This window comes from Balaenoptera borealis (assembly GCF_965194805.1).
Source record: "Balaenoptera borealis genome assembly, chromosome: 1".
NCBI classification, from domain to species: domain Eukaryota; kingdom Metazoa; phylum Chordata; class Mammalia; order Artiodactyla; family Balaenopteridae; genus Balaenoptera; species Balaenoptera borealis.
The window spans coordinates 141,805,528-141,829,534 of NC_138860.1; the positions used below are offsets into that span (position 1 = coordinate 141,805,528).

General features: G+C 41.2%; 1 protein-coding gene across 12 annotated transcripts in view; it reads right to left on the bottom strand.

The window, feature by feature from the left end:
• Window positions 1-15,334: 15,334 nt before the first annotated feature.
• Window positions 15,335-24,007, bottom strand: part of NFIA (nuclear factor I A) — a 373,135-nt gene continuing 364,462 nt past the window's right edge. For all 12 annotated transcript variants that reach the window (XM_082357481.1, XM_082357488.1, XM_082357487.1 and 9 more), the window contains one exon: window positions 15,335-22,689. Coding sequence is in view for 4 of the 12 variants with exons in the window: in XM_082357489.1 (XP_082213615.1) it covers window positions 22,613-22,689 (77 nt within the window). In the remaining 8 variants the exon portion in view is untranslated. The remainder of the gene's footprint in view (window positions 22,690-24,007) is intronic.

Consider the following 24,007-nt stretch of genomic DNA (forward strand, 5'->3'; position numbering starts at 1 on the left):
CTGTTGGGAGATTTAGGTCATGGAGTTTTCTTCTTGGTGGGTAGGTTTTTAATTTCTTTCATCTTCATAAGACAGTTTAGATTTTCTATTTTGTCTAGTGTCAGGATTTTAAAGAAATTTGTCCAATTATCCATTTGGCCCATATTTTCTAGTTCATTGGGATAAAACTGTTTCACAAACTTCTCTTACTATATTATTTTCAATAATTACCTTATCTATAGTTATGTCCCCCTTTTCATTCCTGACATTGCTTATTTGGTGCATTTAAACTCCTCTTTTATGGGTGATTTTCCTCAGAATATTCACTCTTATTGTTTGTTTCAAAGTACCAATTTATGGCTTTGTTGACCTCTGTTGTATGTTTGCTTCGTCTTTCATTATTTTTTTCCTATTTATCTTTCCCTTCTTTCTACTTTCTTTGGGCATAATTTAGTGATCTTTTAAAAAATTATTGGGACTTCTGTGGCAGTCCAGTGGTTAAAACACCATGCTTCCACTTAATGGGGCACAGATTCCATCCCTGGTCAGGGAACAAAGATCCCTCATGCCGTGTGGTGAGGCCAAAAAATAAATACATAAGTAAATAAAATAAAGTTAAAAATTAAAAAATAAATAATTCTTGAGTTGGATCCTTAGTGCATTGATTTCATCCTTTTTTTTTATTTGCTAAGGTATGCATCCAAATGTATAAAATGTTATATAAGTATGATTTAGCTAAATCTCTTACATTTTAAGAAGTGTATTTTTATTTACATATAGTAAAATTTACTGTTCTTTGTTGATGAAGTGCCTGTTCAAATCTTTGGCCTATTTCTAGTTGGATTGTTTTGTTGGATTACTGTTTGAAAGTTCTTTATATATACTGGACACAAGTTCCTTGTTAGACCATATGCTTTGAAAATATTTCCCCCAGTCTGTGGCTTTTCTTTTCTTTCTCTTAACAGTATATTTTGACAAGCAAAAGATTTTAATTTTGAAGAAGACTAATATATTATTTTTTAATGGATTATGCTTTTGCTGTTGTATCTAAGAACTCTTGCAAAATTCAAGGTCACAAAGATTTTCTAGTCTATTTTGTTCTAGAGGTTTTATAAATTTACATTATACATTTAGTTTTATGCTTCATTCTCAGTTAAATTTTGTATAAAGTGTGAAGTATACATCGAGGTTCTCCCTCCTCCCCTTTTTTTCGCATGTGGATGTCCAATTTTCTAGCACCATGTGTTGAAAAAAACTATACTTTCTTCATTGGGTTGCCTTTACCTTTGTCAAAAATCAGTTCACTACATTCGTGTGAATCTACTTCTGGACTCTGTTCAGTTCCATTGATCTATGTATCTATTCTTTTGCCAATACTGTGCTGTCTTGATTACTGCAGCTTTATAGTAAGTTTTGAAATCACTGTGAAAACTCCTATTTGGTCCTCCCTCTCTTTCAGAATTGTTTTGCCTATTCTAGTCACTTTGCCTTCCCAGGAAACATTTGAAATCAGACTGTTGATATCTACCAAAAAATTGTGCTGGGATTTTTATTGAGGTTGCATTGACTCTACAGATCAATTTGGAGAGAATTGACATTTTAACACTATGAGTCTTCCAAGCCAAGAATGTGGTGAATTCATTTACTTAGGTCTTACCTAATTTCTTTCATCAGTGTTTTATAGTTTTCAGCATACAGATCCTGAACATATTTTATTAGATTTGTACCTAAGTACTTTGGAGGGACTGCTGTTGTAAATGATGCTTTAAAAACTGAATGCCAATTATTCATTACTATTATATAAAGATATAATTGATTTTTGCATATTGACTATATATCCTGTGACCCTGCTGTTATGGACTAAATGTTTGTGTCCCCCTAAAATTCATATGCTGAAACCGTAATACTCCTTTGGTGGTATTTGGGGGTTGTGCCCTCATGATGGGATTAGTGCCTTCTGAGAAGAGACACCAGAGAACTTGCTTTCTCTCTCTCTTTCTCCTAAACTCGCATAAAGAAGAGGTCACATGAGTACACAGAGGGAAGGTTGCCAAGAAAAGAGGACTCAGAACAAAATCTACCTTGCTGGCACCTTGATTTTTAACTTCCCAGCCCTCAGGACTGTGAGAAATAATGATATTTTGTTATAGCACCCTGAGCCGGCAAATACACTTGCTAATCTCATTTATGAGTTGTAGGAACTTTTTTTTTGTCAATTCTTTGGATTTTCCTCACAGACAATCATACAGCCTGTGAATAAATATAGTTTTCTTTCTTCTTTTTAGGGTCAGTAACAGTAACATGTTGAGCCGTCCTGGAGCCTGAAACAAAAAGAAAAATCAATAATACTGACCTTGTCTTTATTTGAAATTTTGATATTTTGTTTATTCTGAATATTTTTGCATTAATTTTTACTAAAAATATTTTCATTAGAATATTATCTTGATTACTGAGTTTTGGGGCACCTTTTTAAAATTTTCTTTTCTTTTTTAAAATTTATTTATTTATTTATTTATTTTTGGCTTGTTGGGTCTTCCTTGCTGCGTGCGGGCTTTCTCTAGTTGGGGTGAACAGGGGTTACTCTTCCTTGCGGTGCGCGTGCTTCTTATTGCAGTGGCTTCTCTTGTTGCACAGCACGGGCTCTAGGTGCGCAGGCGTGTGGGCTCAGTAGTCCTGGCTCACAGGCTCTAGAGCGCAGGCTCAGTAGTTGTGGCTTGCGGACTCTAGAGCGCAGGCTCAGTAGTTGTGGCGCACAGGCTTAGTTGCTCCGCGGCATGTGGGATCTTCTGGGACCAGGACTTGAACCCGTGTCCCCTGCACTGGCAGGCGGATTCTTAACCATTGTGCCACCAGGGAAGTCCTTAAATTTCTTAAAGTTTATTGACCTTATGTTCAAGGGAAAAGTGCATTCAATGTCACAAATCTAGTTTTAACTTTTTTTTAATTGAATGAAATATTCTTTAAATTCTATAGTGCTTTACAATTTTCAAAAGTTTCACACACATGATTTCATATAATCCTATAATAACCCTTTTTATTTTTTCCCCCCATCCCTACATTGTCCCTCCCCCCTTCCTTCTCCCCACTGGTAACTACTAGTTTGTTCTCTATATCAGTGAGTCTGCTTCTTTTTTGTTATATTAACTAGTTTGTTGTATTATTTAGATTCCACATATACGTGATATCATACAGTATTTGCCTTTCTCTGACTTATTTCACTTAGCATAATGCTCTCCAAGTCCATCTATGTTGCTGCAAATGGCAAAATTTCATTCTTTTTTATGGCTGAGTAGTATTCCATTGTATCCATTCCTCTGTTGATGGACACTTACGTTGCTTCTGTACCTCGGCAATTATAAGTAATGCTGCTATGTACATTGGGGTGCATGTATCTTTTCAAATTAGTGTTTTTATGGGGGTTTTTTTTTGGAAATATACTAGGAGTGGAATTGTTGAGTCGTATGGTAGTTCTCTTTTTAGTTTTTTTGAGAAACCTCCATACTGTTTTCCACAGTGGCTGCTTCAATTTACGTTGCCACCAACAGTGCACAAGGGTTCCTTTTTCTCCACACCCTCACCAACACTTGTTATTTGTGTTCTTTTTGATGATAGCCATTCTGACAGGTGTGTGGTGATATCTCATTTTGGGTATGATTTGCTTTTCCCTGATGATTAGTGATGTTGAGCATCTTTTCTTTTTTTTGGACACCTTCTTAAATTTTGCACCCTAGCAAGTGCCTGACTTGCCATGTCCAAGCCCTGGCCCTTGGTTCACTCTACCTCAATCGGGAGCCAGAGTTCTGGAGCCCTGTTGTCAGAAGAGCAGAATAAGGAGATGAGGCAGTACCCATGTCAGGAATCTTATACCTCCACACACCTGGTCTCCAGTCATGATCTTTTCTCCTCACCTTAGCTGATAGGGATTCTGAGCTACAGGGCTTACTAGGAAAGAACAGTTGGATGGCTGGTCCTTCCTGCCACCTAAATCATGTGGAACCACATCTCTATGGTAATGCCGGCAGTATTTTCATTGGTTTAAACAAAACAACATGGGTAAATGCCTGGCACACAGTTCTCAATTTTGGTAGCAGTTGTTATTATCTTTATTATTTTGGGGGACAATTTACTCAGATATTGTTTGTAGTTTGTCCTTGCTGCTACAGGAAAATCAAAACAATTAGATTTTTTTTCTTCTCCCATCCCAAGAAGGGAGTCAGCCTCCATGTTCCAGGTCAAGGCTCCCTTGATTCATGGTGACTAACAGCTGTGGAGGGTCTGCCGTTTCCCAGTCATCATTTGGGTGTGTAAAAAAGAAATGTAACTCTGTTTCATTTGTGATTCTTGGCTTCTAAGCTGTTTTTTGGCCAGCAACTCAATCTAGACACTTTGGGGTAAATTCAGGCCAATCAGTGATTTCTGTCAAGTTTAGAATGATTAGGTCCACTTCCAGTTCAAAACTATTTCCAGTTTCTCCCCTCTCCCTCTCTGGAGTTGGCTCCAATGTCAGGGGCACTGAGGCGACCACAGCTGGGCAGCAGTGGGTAAAAGGAGGCATAACGCTCCATTCTCTCCTGCATCTTGTTCTCATGTTGCCAGAGATGCTACTGTCCCCATGGTCTCCTCTCTTGTCACAGACAATGCCTGGGGGTTGCTCTGTCTAGGGGCACCTTTGGCTGTTGGGAAGTCCCCGGTATGAGGGATTCACATGGAGGACGCCTCTTCCTCTCTTACTCCCGCGAGCCTGTTCGCAGGCATTTCTGTTGTGCATCCCTTGGCCTCATCAGGTGGCTTCTTGTGAATGGCACACAGGCCCACACTCCCAATGTCCATGTCTTCGTCAGGGCAACATAGGGTTGTCACTCTCAAATTGTGCCCACCCCCTTCCCTCAGAACTTTCTTGTATTTATTTCCCGGCCTCCCCTCCCAACCTTTCAAAACAAATGGGGACACCAAATGGGCAAACTCTCAATGCTACTTCTCTTTCTTCTAAAACTCTTTCTACCTTTCCCTTTCTAGAGCTTATATATCATTTTCTCCCTGGACAAGAGAAGAGAATGGTTGATCTCTTCAGAAAATTCATGAATTTGGACAAGGGTAGCTGTGCTCCTTGAGTTTTATGTGTAAGAGACCAGGTCTTGGCTTCAGTCATGGGCTCTGTTCATAGCAATCAATTCACTTCCAGCTTAATTTACAGCTGTCTCTTTTTGAGGGGGAGGGGTGACAAACAACGGGTGGCCCCAGGGAGCAGAACGGAGCATGTGTCATTAATATTTCTGTGGCATCTCTGTTCAGATGCAGAGATTTTATTTTGTTACCTTTCATTCAAATGAGATGATACTTTCAAAAGAACCCCTTAGCACAGTTATTGGCACTTGGTTGTCATGAACGCAGGCCAACTTATAGAGATACCAGTTTGAGGTTTGCTCTCATTATTATAGTAGATCCAGAAATAAGGATGGTATTTTTGCTTCTTCCATCCCAAGAGGCTAGCAGAGACTCCATGTTCTGAGTTCCCTTGCCTCAGAGAGACATTACCATTTTTTATGTTTCAAGGTCAAGGAACAGGCACCCAGGAAAAAACCCTCCACCGAACTAATTTATTGGGAATACAGCCTCAATAACATGGGTTAAGGCAGGAAGTTGAGGAGGTGGAAGAGGCCGAAGTGACCTTTTTATAGAACCTGAGAAAGCAGGAGTGGAGAATGTTCTGTGACACTTGGGTCATGTGGGCAGAACCATTCAGAGGGAGGAATGTTGCCTGCGGTGCAGAGGGGGCTGGAATCTGGCCATCACAGCCTGAAGCCTCAGCCCAAGAGTCCCAGGCCCAGTGTGGCCTGGAGGCACCACTTTCTGAAGGGAAAACCGGGGCTTGGCCAGTTAATCTCGGTAGAAGCGATCCAGATACATCTCGGGGCAGGAGGCCCTTTCTTGTATTTTCTGGGTCATTAGATGGTAGCGGGTGGGAGTGAGGATCCTGATGACTTCTTTCCCCTGGGCAGAGGCAAATTCAGGCACACCATCTCTGCTCCATTTCTCTCAGCGCTTAAAATCCAACTGTCAACCTTTAATATGATCTTCCTTTGTTTAACAAGGACTTTTATCACCCTGTGAGAACCCACCCCCCCTTTTACAAATAAGGAGTACTGAGATTCAGAGATGCGCTGGTTAAGATGAATCAGGGTGTCAAAGTGTCAGAGGAGAAACTCAAACCCAGGCCTCTCAGCTCCGGACTCGACCCTGAGTCCAGATCCTGTGTATTTTCCATCCCTGGAGACCATGAGGCTCAGGTCCCCCGCGGGGGCAGTGAGCCACAGAGTGTGACTCTCTGACTTCCTCTTGCTGTGCCTTTGGCAGATACCTGGGTTTCTGTGCCATGTTTGAGGATTCACCTGGACCTAACTTCACGGGAGCTTTTGAAGGATTGATCCATTGAGAGGACAAGACTCCTCTCACCTTGTGTAACGGATGTGGTTGTGTGTCCTCACGAGTGACACCTGAGTGGGTCATGCTCCCCACTCAGCCCACTGTAAACGGTGCTCGGGGTAACCAATCGTTCCCCTGACAAGGTTTGTACTGACCACCCGCTCTCAAAGGACAAGAATTGTTTAAAAAACTTAGCACACTCAAGTGGTGCTAAAATTATTCAGATCTCTGGTGGTGCAGTGGTTGAGAATCTGCCTGCTAATGCAGGGGACATGGGTTCGAGCCCTAGTTTGGGAAGATCCCACATGCCGCGGAGCAACTAGGCCCGTGAGCCACAACTACTGAGCCTGTGCGTCTGGAGCCTGTGCTCCGCAACAAGAGAGGCCACGATAGTGAGAGGCCCGCGCACCGCGATGAAGAGTGGCCCCCGCTTGCCGCAACTAGAGAAAGCCCTCGCACAGAAACGAAGACCCAACACAGCCAAAAATAAAAATATAAAAATAAATAAATAAATAAAAGATTACTTTAAAAAATAAATAAATAAATAAAAATACTTTTAAAAAAATTATTCAGATCTCTCTTTGATTATTTTGAAAGAGCTTAAGGGTTGTAAGGCACCTACAAGTCCTAATTATGAGCACCTTTCAGGTATAAATATTCCACAGTATTAGTTGCTGGCACTTCTCTTTGTCTAAATAGACTTCACACCCCTTTTAGGGTTCAGAGGTGAGCCTTGTGGTTCACGATTGCTAGCTGGGTGACTTTCCTCTTTCTGTGACTTATAATTTCTTCACTTTTTAAGTAGACTAATAGCATCTACTTTGCTGGGTTACTGGGAGGATTAGTGATTAAGTGGGATGACCCCGCGACACAAGCCAAGCACCTACTCTCCTGCTGACTCAGGTTTCAGGCTGGGCATCTAACTGACATAGGAATAAGTAGGGGCCCATATAGCCATCATTTATACTTTTGTGGGAATGAGACAAAGGCCCTGTGTACGTATGTTTACCAATCTAGGAATGAGAGTAAACACAAAGTGCTGAACCGGAGAATACTTTAAAAATCTAGGCAAATGGTTTAAAATATGTATTTGGGATTTTAAAAAATCAGGTTTTGGGGAAGAACATTTTGAAAACTTGTGAAATAAATTTTGAAAAAAAATTCATTTGCCCTCAGTGGTTTGTTGGCATTGAGGTTTATCAGATCCTGGCTGTATTGCTCTTCCTGGTTCCTGCCTGGCTCAGTTCAAGACCAGTGAAAGCCCAGCTGGGTGGAGATTGGAGGGAAGAAGCAGAGGCCTGGAGAGCTGTCTATACAGCAGCGGCTGTTGTCAGGGATTGTAACTACCTGCAAACAAGCGCCCTCCAGAATTCAGGGTGAGGAAAACATGTAGAGGATGAACGGCCAAGGAGACAAGTAAATCAAAGGAGAAGAATTCCCCATCTCCTGTCAGGAACCCAGTCAGCCATCTTCAGTGGAGGTTTGGGCTCCATCTTTCCCGCCGTCCCCTGACAAACCTTTTAGAACTCATTATTCTAAGTGTTCGTTACAGCGTAGTGTTCTCTTAGAACGACTTGAGACCAGCATGGGCAGAATATCTGCTTTCATTGATCTGCACTTCAGAGCTACAGGAAGGGAAAGATGATTTAGTGCCTATTTTCAAAGAATGAAGGATCTTTTGTTCAGCTCTTGCCAAGGAGCAGACAAAGGAAGCGGGCTTCACCTGTAACAGGAGGGGGTTCGTGTTAGACAGAAGGGAGATTTATCAGGCAGGGAGGATGGAGACACTCAAGTGAGTTATGGTATCTCCTTACCTGGAGATCTTCAAAGTAAGATATACTTCTCTCTGACAGGAGCAGTCGGGGTTGATGGTGGGGGGCAGGATTCCTTGCTGGAGGCAGGGAAATGGACTTTAGTGACCTTTGAAGGTTGAGTCCAGCCTTCTGAGTCTAGGATAAACTAAGATGGGAAAATTTATGGTTTTGACATCCATCCTGTGAATAAATCTGAGCCTCTGCTGGAGTTTAGGAGAAAGAAGACTCCGGAAGCCTGCTCTGGCTTGACCACTCTATCAGTCTGCATTCCAGCAAGAAGCAGACGGCACATTCAACGCAAGATCATTTGAGAGAGGTTAATAAAGAGGCTATTGACAAAGGTTTGGGTAATAAGTAGAGAAATTACAAAGGACACAGCAGTACCCTCTTACCACCTCCTGCCGAAAGGGATGAGGAGAGGGAGCCGTTATCAGAAACCAAAAGGAGAAATGAGGGCCATTGTGAGAAGGGCTGTGACCTTCTGTTAAGGAATGCCACTGGCCAGCGGGGACCTGGGGAGAGAGCCAGGGAAATAAATGCCCTGACATCACTGCCCTCCCCCCCCACCCATCTGCTCTCTGGGCTTCCAATTGGCTGGTCCCTGAAGACCTGAGGTCAAGGATGCCCATTGATGAGGTCACACAGTCTGCCTCCTGAGCAGACAGTACTTGGAGAGGGGTGAAGGGTAGACCAGGAGGGGCAAGGACAGCTGACTGACATCCATTGCTGGTCCTGTCACACAACAAAGTGCCTTTTACGTGCCAAGCAGTGTTTTAGGCACTAGGAAGAGGGCAGTGAACCAGACATATCTGGAACTAACTGTGATTTAGAAGTGTACCCCACCCCTAAGCCCCTGTATGCACTTTAAGGTCACACACAGGCAGCTGTTAATATAAGGAAAGTTACTGAAACTCTGTGCCTCAATATCCTCATCTGTAAAATGTAAAATCTGTAAACAGTTGCGTCCCCTTCATGGGGTTGGGTTATGTGCGAGCGCATGTAAAGCCCTCGGAAAGATGTATGGTAGGAAGTAAGGGCTCACCCGATACATGTTGCTGTTCTTACTATTGTTATGCTATTGCTGTTTATATCTTTTAGCCAGTGTCTTGAACTCTTTCTCATCCTTGAATTCCTTCATTGTGCATCTCCTCCTTGGGCTCCCTCTCTGTTCTCCCTCTCCCTTGGGCATACCTGACCCCAGATTACCTGGCACAAGATGCCTCCCTGGTTCTTACAAGGCCAAGGTGCAATTATTTGGTTTGCATGTCTATTTCCTCTGCTAGATTCTGTGCTCCTCTGGGATGATCTCAGATACATGTCCTTCTCCAGCCCCAATTTCTGGCACAGGAGAGGAACTCAGTAATGGTGGTCAGGGCTTCCCTGGTGGCGCACTGGTTGAGAATCTGCCTGCCAATGCAGGGGACACGGGTTCGAGCCCTGGTCTGGGAAGATCCCACATGCCGCAGAGCAACTGGGCCCGTGAGCCACAATTACTGAGCCTGTGCGTCTGGAGCCTGTGCTCCGCAACAAGAGAGGCCGCGATAGTGAGAGGCCCGCGCACCGTGATGAAGAGTGGCCCCCGCTTGCCACAACTAGAGAAAGCCCTCGCACAGAAATGAAGACCCAACACAGCCAAAAATAAATAAATAAAGTAAACAATGCGTTTAAAAAAAAAAAAGATTTCTAAAAAAAAAAAAATAATGGTGGTCGAGTTTGTTTTGAATGACTTTGCACAACGAGATTTTTGTAGTTTTAGGAAACAGAGTGTGGCCCAGGCCAGTGTTCAGAATCCAGGATGGTAGAAGTGAAGGTAGCAGATGAGCTAGATGAAGCGATCTCAGGGCTCTAAGAACCCAGTTCCACTGCTCCATAGAGCCTGATTAGAAGCCCCTCCTCCCTGCCCTGGGACTGACTTCTATCCCAGGGGCATACATTCGCAAGGGAAGAGGATGCCCACTGAACGGGGCGGTAAGAACAGAAAGAGTTTTATCTGAGTTTTCAACCAGAATTATTCATTTTGTTCTTAAGGTGGCAAGCTGGCTTTTTTTTTTTCTTTCTTTCTTTTTTTGTCAGCAGTGGGTGGCAAAGGAGACAGAGTTCTTTGCCATTAAGGTGGACTCTCCTTTGCCTTCACTGTCTCTGTCAGAGAAAAAAACCAGTTAGGGATGCAGTTGGTGGAGAACAGTTCCTGGGGCACCTTTCACTTTGCCCCAGTTATTTTGGCCACAGTTTCCAGAGTCAAGGCACAAACACAAGGTGAGTTCCTTGATCCATCCCATAACAGTGTATGAGGCAGCCTTGGGATTGAATCCCATTGGGTCAACTTCCAAGGTCAAGAATATGCTTCCAATTTAGTGGTGGAACATGTTTATGCCACAGGGATGCAATCCACAAAATGGAGATTGTGAAAAACTCTTAGGACAAATGGCCCAGTTTCTTCAGCGAATAATTGCAAGGAAAATAAAAGAGAAGAAGGGAACCCTTCTTTTTAAATATTTAAGATACATACAACCACTTAGTGTAGGGACTTTATTTGGATCCTTATTTGGACAAATTATTTAAAAAATCATAAGATACTTGGGAGTATTTGAACACTGATTGGTTATTTGATATTAAGGAATTATTATTAATATTTTGAGGTGTGAAAATGGTATTGTGAATACATTTTATAGAAGTCTGCTCTTTTAGAGGTATATTCTGAAATATTTATGGATGAAATATATGATACATGAGATTTGCTTCAAAATAATCTGGGGGTGGTCAAGAAGTGGATGGAGTATAGAGGGCGTAGGAGTTAATTGTAAGAGATGAATAGCAGGTACATGGGAGTTCATTAATCAATTCTGTCTATGTTGTATATAATGGTATTCTTCCATAATAGAAAAAATTTTAAATGTGATAGAAATAAATGCACTGTTTGCTTGTTTTACCAGGCTCCCTGAAATGAACTTGAAATTCAAACTGAATGTGCCAGATTGCAGCACTATTTACAATAGCTAGGACATGGTAACAACCTAAATGTCCAACAGCAGATGAATGGATAAAGAAGTTGTGGTACATATATACAATGGAATATTACTCAGCCATAAAAAGGAATGAAATTGGGTCATTTGTAGAGATATGGATGGACCTAGAGTCTGTCATACAGAGTGAAGTAAGCCAGAAAGAGAAAAACAAATATCGTATATTAATGCATATGTGTGGAATCCAGAAAAATAGTACAGATGAACCTATTTGCAGGGCAGGAATAGAGACATAGATGTAGAGAATGGACATGTGGACATAGGGTTGGGGAGAAGAGGAGGGTGGGATGAACTGGGAGATTAGGATGGACATATATACACTACCATGTGTAAAACAGAGAGCTAGTGGGAATATGCTATAAAGCACAGGAAGCTCAGCTTGGTGCTCTGTGACGACCTAAATGGGTGGGATGGCTGGGGGCGTGGTGGTGGGAGGGAGGTCCAAGAGGGAGGGGATATAGGTATACACATAGCTGATTCACTTCACTGTACAGCAGAAACTAACACAACATTGTAAAGCAATGTTACCCCAATTAAAAAAAAAAAAGTGAATATAGAATGGCCTTATATATTTCAGAGATAAATGGAAGCTTGTTCATTCCTCATAGGTCAAGGGAAGCACTATGTCTCCCCAGAAGCCGGTAAGACCGCTACACGTTAGCCATTTTTTAAAAACAAAGAACCAGAACTTGAAGGGTTAAAAAGATGCCTAGCACCACTTCTCTTGACCAGCTCTCCTGCCTGATGAGAATGGATTTCCCTGGCCATTCACACTGTTGAGGGAAATAGAAACCAGAGCCAGGTGGGCCTAGACTCTAGCTGGGTTCTATTCAATGTAGCCTAGTGCCTGATGCTTGGAACTGTGCTTCCCCACACCTTCTCATCCATAGTCATTGACCCATTTGGGCCTTTCTCTCAACTGAGACTCAGGGAGAGGTGTAGTCACTTGTTTAATATCTATGGCCCATAAATGGTGAAAGTGGGACTCACATCAAAGTCCTCTAGTTTCAAGCCCAGGCTTCTAGACACTACACAATATTGCCCTCCCAGTGTCAGGGTTCCTCTCCTTAGGATGCACCAACCCCAGGCTGCAAATAATAATAGTTGTTATATGGTTGGTACTGTACTGGGTGCTCTCATGCATTAATTCATTTAAGTCTCTTAAATGATCTCATAAGGTAGATACTATCCTTATGCCCATTTTACAGGCAGGAAAACGGAGGCCCCTAGTTTTGCAGAACTAATAAAATGAGAAACCGAGATTTAAACCCAAGTGTGTCTGTCCTCAAACCTTCGATGATACTTTCTATGCTCCTTCTTCCTACTTAGTGGAGGCAGGTGTTAGATGAAAGTTTTTTCAGAATTTTCACCCAAATAGAGGCCTGGAGATGACAAGGAAGAAGACTTATGCCATCAGTGCGCTGAAAGAATGCCTTAGCTCTACATTTTGCAATCACTTATTTTTTTAGTTACAGCATTCACATAGCATTTACAATGGGCCAGGCCACTGCTGGCCATTTTACAAATGTTAACTCATCAAATACAGCAGCCTTGTGAGGTGGTCAGATATTGTTATTATTCTTCCCATCTTACCAATGGGGAAACTGAGGCACTCGCCAACACCACAGAGTTAACAAAATACAGAGCCAAAATTCAACCCAGGCAGTCTTGCGCTTGACCCTGTATTTGATCTCTACATTGCCTTCACCCCAAACCCGGTACCTACAAACAATCTGTCCTAGAGTATGTCAGTGAGGGAGCAGTGTTAATGACTTTAACTCCAAGTCTTAACTCCAGATAATAGAGACCAAAGTTCTGCTACTGGCCAGAGTAGTAACTGAAAGGTAGTAACTGATTCTGTCTAACTTGGACTCTAAGGCATGTATGGGAGAAACTGATCTATTCACCTGAGTCAGAAATATGTTTTGAGGACGGACTATACCTTTTTGAAATCTGCAATAATAAGAGAGAAAATATTAAATTTAATGGGATAAATCACGTACAGCACTTAGCACATAAAAGAGGTCAATACACAGTAGCTATTAACACCCTTATTAACCTCTCTGATCTGTTCACTTGTCTTCCACTCCATCACAGGAGCCACAGTCCAGGCGTCCTTTCTCTGGTTGCTGCAGTATGTTCTCGCTGGCCTTCTCCACTCAGCCCACTCCCCACACTGCACTCCCCCCACCCCAGCTAATCGGCAGTGGTGTTCTCCAGCCTTCCCTGAGAATGGATTATCCTTCCTGGTCCTGTTGAACCAGGTGACGTGCTCTGGCTGATGAAATGTGAGCGCAAGTGGTGTGTGTCAGTTCCAGACGGAATTGTTAAAAGCCAGTGTGTGTCCTGCCATGCTCCTTCTCCCCCCCTGCTGACATCCAGCAACGGTCCAGATGGTAGCCGCTTTTCACCTTGGGTCCTGGAATGAGGAGATTCTATACAGAAGTCTTAGCAACCCTTGACAGACAAACAAAATAAGATGTAAACTTTTATTGTTTGTTGTAAGCTGCTGCACTTTTGGACCTGTTTGTGTCACAACATAGATCTAGCCTAATATGACTGATACATGTTTTATGATGCTCTTAGAGGGTAGGACAGAGATCTCTAATATGCTGGCAAGGCCCTGCAATATTCTGACCTAAACATGAAGCTTCATCTTGTACCATACTTCTTCTCTTTTTCTCCTCTTCATCCAAACAGGCCTTCTTTCAATCCCCTCCTAGGGCTACTACGGGCTCTTTGTACATGCTGTTGCCTCTGCCCATAACATTCTCCCCGCTGCCCACCCCCTTTGCTTGGTTAATTTCTGTCTTACCAGTCTCAATTGGCTTTCACAGCAATGTGTACATATCCTTTATAGCACTTAACACAACTACATGCTTACCTTTGCTGCTGTTTGTTTGAATAGTGCTTATTTTGCCTCCTAGGCTGTACACCTCCTAAGAATAGTTGCCCAGTCTTTACTTACTTACTATCCCTAGCCCTTTGCATAGTCTCTGGTACATAAGAGGTACTCAAAAAATATTTGTTGAATAAACAATTGAGTCAATATATTGTAGTGATTACAAGATGGACGTTGGAGCCAGACTTCTTGGATTCAGATCCTACCCTGCCATGTATTTGTTGAATGACTTTGGGTAAATTATCGAATCTCTCTCTGCCTCAATTTCTTCATCTGTAAAAGGGGGATTAGAAATAGTAGCGATCCCATAGCGTGCTTGTGAGGATTAAACGGATTAAGATATGTATTTATTTACTTATTGTCTTTGGTCTCCAAGCCTACCCTTCCGTATGCTGTTCTGTGGGGCTGGTAGTTTTCTCACGACATTTTCCAGACTCCTTTGCCAGATGGCTCCGGTTAGATCTAGCCAGTGAGAGACCCTGGCAGGAGCCTAGGAGTAGGAAGGAAAGCAAGAAGGGACTTCCTTCTGGGTTCAGTTCCTTCCCACAATGTGACAGCTGCCAAGGATGGAGGCACGATCAGCCCCAGCTCCTTTCAACTCTCCCAGCACCAGTCAGGCTTTACTGCCTCAGAAGCGCTGATACCCTTGGCTGTGAACCCCTTGGCGGTCCCAGCACCGGTTGCCCACGTCCTCTGAGAGGTCTGAGTACGAGCCATGGGGTGCCCCCCACCTTCATGGTGACTGCTCTCAGTAAAGATCCAAACATCGTCTGTGGGAGGTCCCTCCTTGGAGCTCCTAGGTTCTGGTAACCCGACCTTTCACTTTTGTTTCCCTGACTTCAGGGGTGGCGGCTGTACGTGTGGTGGAAAACCTATCAGACCCTTTTCCTAGTTCCTGCCTGGGCCCAAACTGATGCAATATCTAAGGCACTTAGAACTGATGCAATATCAGCACATGGTAAGCACTATGTGAGTGTGAAGTTTTGCATTTGCCTAAGTAGGTAAAAAAGCCAATATGGCCCATGAGAACCCTGTGAAGGGCACAAGGTGCCTGACATCCATCAAGGATAATGCAAATGCCATGGTGCAGAGAGACCATCTGTCTTCCGGGAAAACTCCAATCCACACCCGTAACTGTCACTCAAACACTACCACCCAGGTATGATTTAAAGCAAATGATGACACAGCTTCCATAGCATTAGCAATTTTTTATTTTCCTTTTTTGTTGCATAGGAAATGCAGTACTTGCTTCCAGTAATTGTATTGTAATGTGAGAAGGTGGTAGCACTAATGGTTGAATACAAGAGTTAAACTAATCCACACCAGCTCAAAAAACCTGTGGAGATTTAGTTGAATAAGAATGGACGCCCACAGTGATTCTCAACCAATTACAAATTTTCACAGAACACAGTCAAACTAAAAGGGTAACTATGAGAGTCAATACAAGTACACTAGAGGCACAGGGGGGCCCGGCTCATAAAAAACAAATGTCAAGCCAACTTATTAACACGGGGGTGTTTAGTGTCACAACAGCTCTCTCATCACTGGAAGTGTTTAATCCCCTCCCTGCACAATTTGAAATGAAAAAAAAAACCGAGGTATCTTGAGCAGACAGATTTCCAAGGGTGGTGGGAAAAGCCCCCGGTGAACTTTGTTCTGGTAAAAGGTCAGGGCAGTAGGGGAGGGGTCGTGTATTTGCCTTTGAAAGTCTTCCTTAAGGACCTCCTAGAATCTGATAAAGCTCCAGCTCTGGGTCTAGCTAGTACCTCAGTGGTGATGCTACGAAATGCCTTTGCAGTGCAGAAAGGCAGTCGGAGACCAGGGAGAAAGGGCAGCTCTCTCAAGCCTCCATCCCAACGTAGCCAGTGGCCTTGTGGCCTTCGGTTGAGATGTTTGAAAAAAAAAAAAAGTGCTAAATTATAGACTATTACTAAAAAAAATTAACAAAATAAGAGTAACACAAATAGAATCAAAAAGGGAAGAAAGCTTGTGTTATTTTAAGAAGCTGAGCATAAAAACAGCAGGAAAAATAGCCCCATTCTTTGGACACCATTTGTCCTTGAAACCACTGTGGAGAGACACAAGTTCACATCGCACACCCTGGGGAGTATTTTCCACCCTGAAGGTGCTCTGGTTGGATTAGAGGTGGCACTTCCACCATATATGCTTGTGGTCCAGACGTACTTCGGAAATTGTGTTTTTTTAAGTAAATAGCATCAGGAGTCCACAAGTGGAAATTCATGATGCCTGGCACACAGGCAAGGTCCTGACCCCCACATGCTGCTGCCTCCCCCGTTACCATGCTCAAGGGCAGGTGGTCCTCCTCATCTTTCTGAGCATTTCTGGTATCTGCTCCCCATTTCCCTGGCCGCCTAATTTGATTATGTAACCCTTTGGGGCATAAAAGGCAGATCAGTGCTGGCTTAGAAAAAAAAAAAATGAGATGAAACATTTCATTTGGGAAGCAAGTCATTTCAAATTTAGACCAAAAAAAAAAAAAATAGTTATATTTTTAAAATCCCGTGTTAATAGCCAATTTCTTTTTCTTATGAATCGGGCCCAAAGTTTGTACAGAGTTTTATTTTTGAAGAAAATATTGCAACTGTGCATGAAACTAAATAGCCACGTGATCTCATAAAGATTTTTTTTTTCTTTTTTTTTTTTTTCTTTTAATATGAGGAAGTCTGGTGTGAAGACGGATCAAGCATGGGTACCTGGCTGAACATTGTCCATTAAGAAAACGCTTCAGGATCAGCAAAGCCTCAGTCGAGGGTGAAGGAAAATGTCCCTCATTTGGAAATGTCCTCAGTGTCTTCAGAGCAGAGTTCTTGAAATTCAAATGGTCGTTTTGAGACAAAAGTCTTGCCAGGGACTGATTTCTGAAATCAAACACCCATGCTTGTCCCCTAGGAAAAAGAAAACAAAAAACAAAAACGAAAACAAAAACACAAGTAATACTGAATTAAGTAAATGTATACCTCCAAAATACTGAAAACAGCCGAAATCAAGAAAAGACAGAATTTGCATTCTCAGTGAAATACCTTTAAACCTAGCTGACAAGAACCAAGTCAGAAAAAAAGACTAACATAATTTTGAGTAATATTCATACAGTTCACTAAGCATTATGGAATAGCATGCATTAATATTGTACGGTTATTTTACATCACCTATACCAGAAGGTCCTGACTGACAGACAGCGAAGGCTACCGGTGTAGAAAAATCTTACTTCAGAAGAGCAATATAATACAGATTTCACAGGCACTACATTTTAATATATCAGGTATTATGCTGGTTTTCTTATAATTCTTTCTGTCCTAAAGCTGGCATTATAACAATGACCAAAAAGGCAAGGATTGAAGTAAACGGAAAGTAGATACCAAAGTTGATATAGTTTTTCTTCAGATAGATTAGTGCATAGTTCTCATGCAGATAAACACTGCTATGCATTTACACTGTTGGAAAGCAGAGTGAATTGAGCCCAAGTTGTCACATTTGTGTAAATCATTTTGTCAGCCTGTAATAGCACCATGTAATGGATTTGCATTAAACATTAAATTGATTTCAGAATTGGTGACACAGTATTCACTACAGTTAAGTGCTATGGAATAGCTTCAATGTTACCTGCTATATATCAAAGCAATTTTCATCCCACTGCTTTTTTATTGGAAAAAATAAAAGGAAAACATACACGACACTAATTAGACGAATGCACAGCCTTGGACGTGGAGAAGGCAGAGCGGGTTTACTGTCAAACAGTAAATACATGCATTGACTTCAGGACGAAATTGGCCTTGGAAGCTGATTTGAATGAAAGCTGTGCTGGGGGGCAGTGCAGCTTTCTGAGACTGTCTCATGTCTTAGGACAGATCTCGGAGGGTGGGTGGTGAGGTGCCACTGAAGCTCTCTGTACATTACCATGCCAGTTGTGTTTTAAATTTGTTCTATGGAGGCCTGCTACCAGGAAAAAAAGAAAAAAAGAAAGAAAGAAAGAGAGAAAGAGAATGAGAGAGAGAGAGAGAGACCACCACCACTATGGACAAACAGATATGATGCCAAGTACATTAAATGACATTCTTAGAAACTCCCTCCCCCCAGAAAAAACAATCACAAGGAAAAAAAAATTTTTCTTAATCCAGATTTCATAAATACTTTATGACACTGTAACTACAGAGTTCAAAGCCTATGAGGATAAGGGTTTGAAAAGTGAAAGACAAACTTTTTGAGATGGGTTTTGCATCTTCTGATGGGCTGCCTGAATACTGTGACTCTGGGAAGTCTGGGTTCCTTTACACTTCACCGGTCAGAGTATGAAGAATATAAGCTTTGGGAAGTGTGCCTTGGCTTGCCCGTAGCCCACGCCTGACTGTGGGGTAGGGAGGGGCTGACACAATAACTGTCATGCCAGGGTGTGAAGAAACAGAAAAGTTAGTTCAAACCTCAAAGGAAAGAAAAAGACTGTGGGATGGATAGAGCGGCATTGGAAAGAGGTCCTCTGCCCATGAATAATCAGACAAGGAGCGTTTTAGTGGCAAGGGGACGGGCCAGAAAAAAAAAAGCATACAGAAAAATAATATGATTTAGTGTTTGTGCCTCTGACTTCAGTTCCCAAAGAAGAAAATGGAGAGTTATTTGAGGGACTTATCTTTGCCAATATTGTTAATGCCATTTGACGGGAGAGAAAAAGTTCAAATGGGTCTCAGAATCAAGGGCTGGGCCTTCAAACACGGATGGCCCTCAGTCTGTCAGTCTACACACCCCAGGTAGCAAAGTCTTCCTCAAAAATCTTCGCTTGACTTTGAGTCTAAAAAGGTTAAACACTCATATTGTTGGTGTTTCTTTTTTCCTGCTTGATCACAACTGAACTACAGTTTCCTGCTGCTTTCTGGACAATGAAACATGAACAAAAATATAACTTAGTGTGTTTAATACTTAACCCCGTTCGTTATCACCCTAGACTGCCTCCCTAATGTTTTAAAGCCTTTAAAACATTTTTTTCCTGCAAATCTGTTCAGAGTGCCCTAATTTTAGCTTCATCAAACTTAATACAACAAAATACCTTCAAAAATACAGCATACCTGTAACGTCCATTTACAATGGTTTTTCAGTAGACCTATACTTCTCAAGCATAGGAATATGCTATACCATTGAGAGAGAAAAAAAATAACTGTATTTAAATACTTACAAAAAAAAAAAAAGGAAACAGGAAAGTTTTAAACTTAAATCCAGTTCCCAAAGGGAGGGGGGGCAGGAAAGAAAGAAAAGCCATTCTATGAACGCTGCCTTTATAATGAACAATCAGAAATTTCACTAGGCTAATTTGACAGAAATTTTTCCTCATTTAAACAACATTACAAAAGTCCTGCATTATAAAATAGGGTAGAATAAATCAGTGTAATCAATAAAACTATACAACAATACAAATTACATATCTTCTGAGTGGGCAGTTAATCTCTCTCTTTGCAGTCATGACTACAACATGCTCACTAAAAACAACTAAAACTGCCCAAACTATTGCTTAGTTTGTTTTGTTTTAAAAAAAGGGTGCAATTTTATTGTATATACAACCAATTTACTGGTAATACCTTGGCTTATCGCAAGGTTCTGACAAAATGTTTGTCTAGGCTTTTTTCCCTTCACTGTGAAGCACTGAAAGCTGCTATTTTTTTTTCTTTTTTTTTTCTTTTTTCTTTTTTTAGTGCACATATGTCATAATAAAGTAATGCCCAGCTAAGTGCTATAGGGGAAGGCAAAGTATGCTGGCTGGCTAGAGGAAGTGACACCATATACTGACAATCACACCATACAACAGCGCCAAACGACTATTCAACCACTTATCAGACACATATGAAAATCCAAAATGTTTTATTTTATTTTTTTTTTCCTTAAATAGAGATAACCAGTAAACAATTTTCAGAACTTGGAAGTTTAAAAACGTGCATATAAAAATGGGCATTATATACTTTGTATTGAATGTGGATTGACTGCAGTCTGCTAAGAAAAATGGGGTGTGGGAGCTGAAGAAAAGGGAAGTTGTCTTTTTTTTTTTAAGGCTTGCTTGTGAAAGGAACAGTTGTAAAAACAAAATTGCTTGAAGCAGGGTCAGCTTAGTGCTTCACAGTTTGACTGCTTCTCTAAGAGGAGCCCTTCCTGCGCACGTGCATTCAAAAATCACAAATAAAGTACAAAGACAGACACCTAAAACACACTGCGTCAAGTGCAGCACCGACTTTGGTCAAATAAAAAAAAATAAAAGAAAAATTAATCATAGCTAAGCTTTTCTACACGATATAAGCAGGTATTGCATATTTTCATAGATCTGGGGGCAGGGAGGGGAATAAAGGAAGACTCCAAATAAATTGTAAAATGCAGCAACATCCAAAATACTGATATTCTAAGCATCTACAGATCTCAGAATAGCACTGCCACTGACCACAGAGGACAAAAAAGACTACTCCTATCTGCGGAACAACTAACTCTCTATTTAGTTCTAGATGTTGAAACTGACAATGGCTGACGTAAAAGTCACATTTACAAAAAGTGTCTCCAAACGCTTGACTAGGGAAAAACCCCTTTCAATAGAGGAGCATGTGCAACAATTCCACAAATAATCGCTATCCAGGGCAAGGCACATTGATATGGAATTTTTGTTTTCGTGCAAATTAAGGAAAAAAAACAAAACAAAACAACATTGTTTCGGGGGGGAAAGATGAGGAGCAAAGTGTCTTCCCAAGAATTTCAGTTACTTGATTGTATAGGACAGTAGTAGAACCCTTCTGAAGGGCTGAAAAACATAGTTTAAAGGCAAGTGCCTAGAGTAGGGATTACAATATTGTGTCTTAATGCACTCTACTTTATCCTACATTAGCTATATAAAAATTAGTTACTAACACTAGAACATGCAGAGACTTTCTCTGATCAGCAGGGCTTGCCAACCAGAACGTATATATATGTATAGTATAGGAAACCTTCTTGAAGTTGCATGGGAAGCAAAGGGGTGCTTCGCTGTCTGGTAGAAAAATCACTTGCACTTTTTTTTGTTATTTTTTTGTTCGTTTTTTGTGGTTTTTTTTTTTTACATAAGATACAGGACATTTGGGGGTGCAAACTTTTTTTTTTTTCCCTAACAAGTACCCTTGATCTGAATGGGCACCAGCATTTGTGTCAGTATTGGTTTCATTATTATTATTAATATTATTTTCCCATAGCCCAGTTCAGGGGCGCAAAGGTCTTTAAAATTTCTGGACAATCTCTGGAACAATGAAGTGTCTGATAACTGATAAATCCTATGTTGCCTGATACATGTAAAAATTTTCAGAATTGGCATAATCCATTATAGTGACTTCTAGCTTATAAAATTAACAGATACCATGATTTCATTTTAGTTATGTGCTTTGATAACAGAAAATAATTAATTAGCATTTAATGTAGTTAACATATTGTGGTAAAAGCACCATTAGATTTGTTTTTTTGTTTTTTTTTTAATTTTCCTTCAGTTTTTAAAGGGATACAAGTTTAACAATAAAAAACATAAAAAGCAAAAATAGCTCCCCTTTTTCTTGCAAGGCTGTTTTTTACCCCAATAATTTAGAGTCCTGGGGTGGAAGGACTTGAAAAACAAAAATAGAATTTTCAACAATCTCTATCTTACAAAGATATTTAGCTATCCAATGAAATTGCACTTTACTCAATTCAAAATTCGATTGTTTTGATTGATTCCTGTCAGTTTCTGTCAAAACAGACCATCTTCCCCATTTCCATGTGAATTTGTGTGTCATTGTTGAAATTGTTGAAAAAATGTTTTTTTTTTTTTTTTTTAAATGTAAGTGCAGCATTTCAAAACTTTTAAAAAACTGAATAGTAGTAGTAGTAGTTTGCCATTTTCGGAATTATTCTGCAACGTGAGTGGATTCACTGTCCTTCCGGGCCATGTTATCTAGTTAACTGCTGACTGCTGAACCAAACCGAACTAAAAGAAAAAATAAAAAAGGAACATAACTGCGTTTTCTTTTTCCAATATGTTACAGAAAAACATTGCCCTTTGACTGTCCCGTAAGTTATATATTGCAGATCTCAGCTACTACAAAAGACTTAGTTCTCCATGTGTCTCCTGACTGCTCAAGGAGGCTCACACCTGTGTGGGTAAATTCATGAAATACTGTGAAACAGCCAGGCTCCGTAAAGAAAGTGTGTCACAATGGGAAGTCAGTGAGCAAGGGTAGACCTTCTCCAGCCGCATCGCCTAATGCTCACGCTACCACGGAAAACACTTCAAATGTTACAAAGCCCAACCATTTCCAGCACCATATGAGAAAATTACAACAGTCCCTAAAGTATTAAAAAAAAAATCCCAAAAGGTTATGGCCTTTGCTGTTGGACCATAATGCTCGCTGTTTCCATGTACAAGTTGATTTGATTCTCCCCTTCCAGTGACAGTGAAGTTGTAACTGCGCTGGGTTGAGGATGCGTCCATGTTACAGAGTTGAGAAGGGGTCAGGTGGTCTGTCTGGTGGATGGTGGGACGCTGCGACTTTTATCCCAGGTACCAGGACTGGAAGACAAAAGGAAAAGTGCAATTAGAGGCACAATTTGGAAAATAACACATTTTAAAAGTTGTCCTTCCAACGGTGAAATCAAGATCTACGTTAGGGACGAAGAGGGGATTCACTGGGAAAAGTAAAGGAATGACAAACAGTAGTAAATCTTGAGACACTGAAACTGATCTCACTCTTCTGAAATTGAAATTCAATGCCTTTGTTGGGGTTTGCCAATGTTTTGAGTGTATCTTACAAAATAAAGTATTTAGGTCCACTTGAAATACATATATGGGTTTTGCAGTCTGGAGAGGGCAGCTATAGGATGGCAGGAAGCTTCATCATCTGGCTTTTGACTGAACCCTCAGCACCTAGCACAGTGCCTGGAATAGAAGCTTCTCAACAAAGAAATGTTGAATGAGTGGAGAATGGGCGAGGGGAGAGGTTTTGCGTCGTGATGAGTGTCTTCTCTGATGAATTTCACAACGTCTCCTTTTCAGTGAGATGTTATTGCCACATTCTTGTAACAGGCACAGATGATCAGCAGTGAAATAAGAGTAAATGGAGCTATAGTAGACAAAGTGCTGTACCAAGAATCCTGGGTGATTTTGGACAAGTCACAGCATCTCTCTTCTACTCAATTTCCTTAGATGTACATGAGGTAGATTTTATGATGTAAAATGCTCCTCTCAAGCTCAATCTTTCTATAATAATGTTTTCAAAAATGACATAAAATAATCATGTGGTATCAAGATTTCATCCTATTAGCTACCGTGATGTCCAAAGGAAAAAAATGAGGTCACCTGCATAGCCCTCGTACATGCTTTCGTTCATTCGACATTTATTTAGACCCTTCCATATACCTGCTGGGCCCAGTTACCTTTTCCTTTCATAAATCCTTAGGTGATTAGCTTTGGGCAATAGTCTGGTGATACGTCACTCTATATGCTGGCACTTCTTCTATGTTAGCTAAACAAAGTGACCAATTATGGTCTAATATCAGGGTCAGTTTCACAAGTGAAATAAAGTATACGGCTTTTGACAACTTTTCTCCAGAAATACCCTACCAAATTCACCACATTTATCATTATTCACAGAAACATCATCAACCTCTGGCAAAAGTGAATGCTTCCGAAATCTCTGAGCTGACAGCATCAGAAAGGGTTACATTTGGGTTGATTCAGTCAGATGAAGGCTCATCCGTGTCCAAGAGATTCAATTAGGTAAAGCAGGGACTCGTTTTGATCCCAGGATAAATGGTGAAGTGATAGCTACATGGAGGTTGGGATAAGATTTCCTGGTCACACAAGCTACCTTTGATCTCCAGAGGACTTG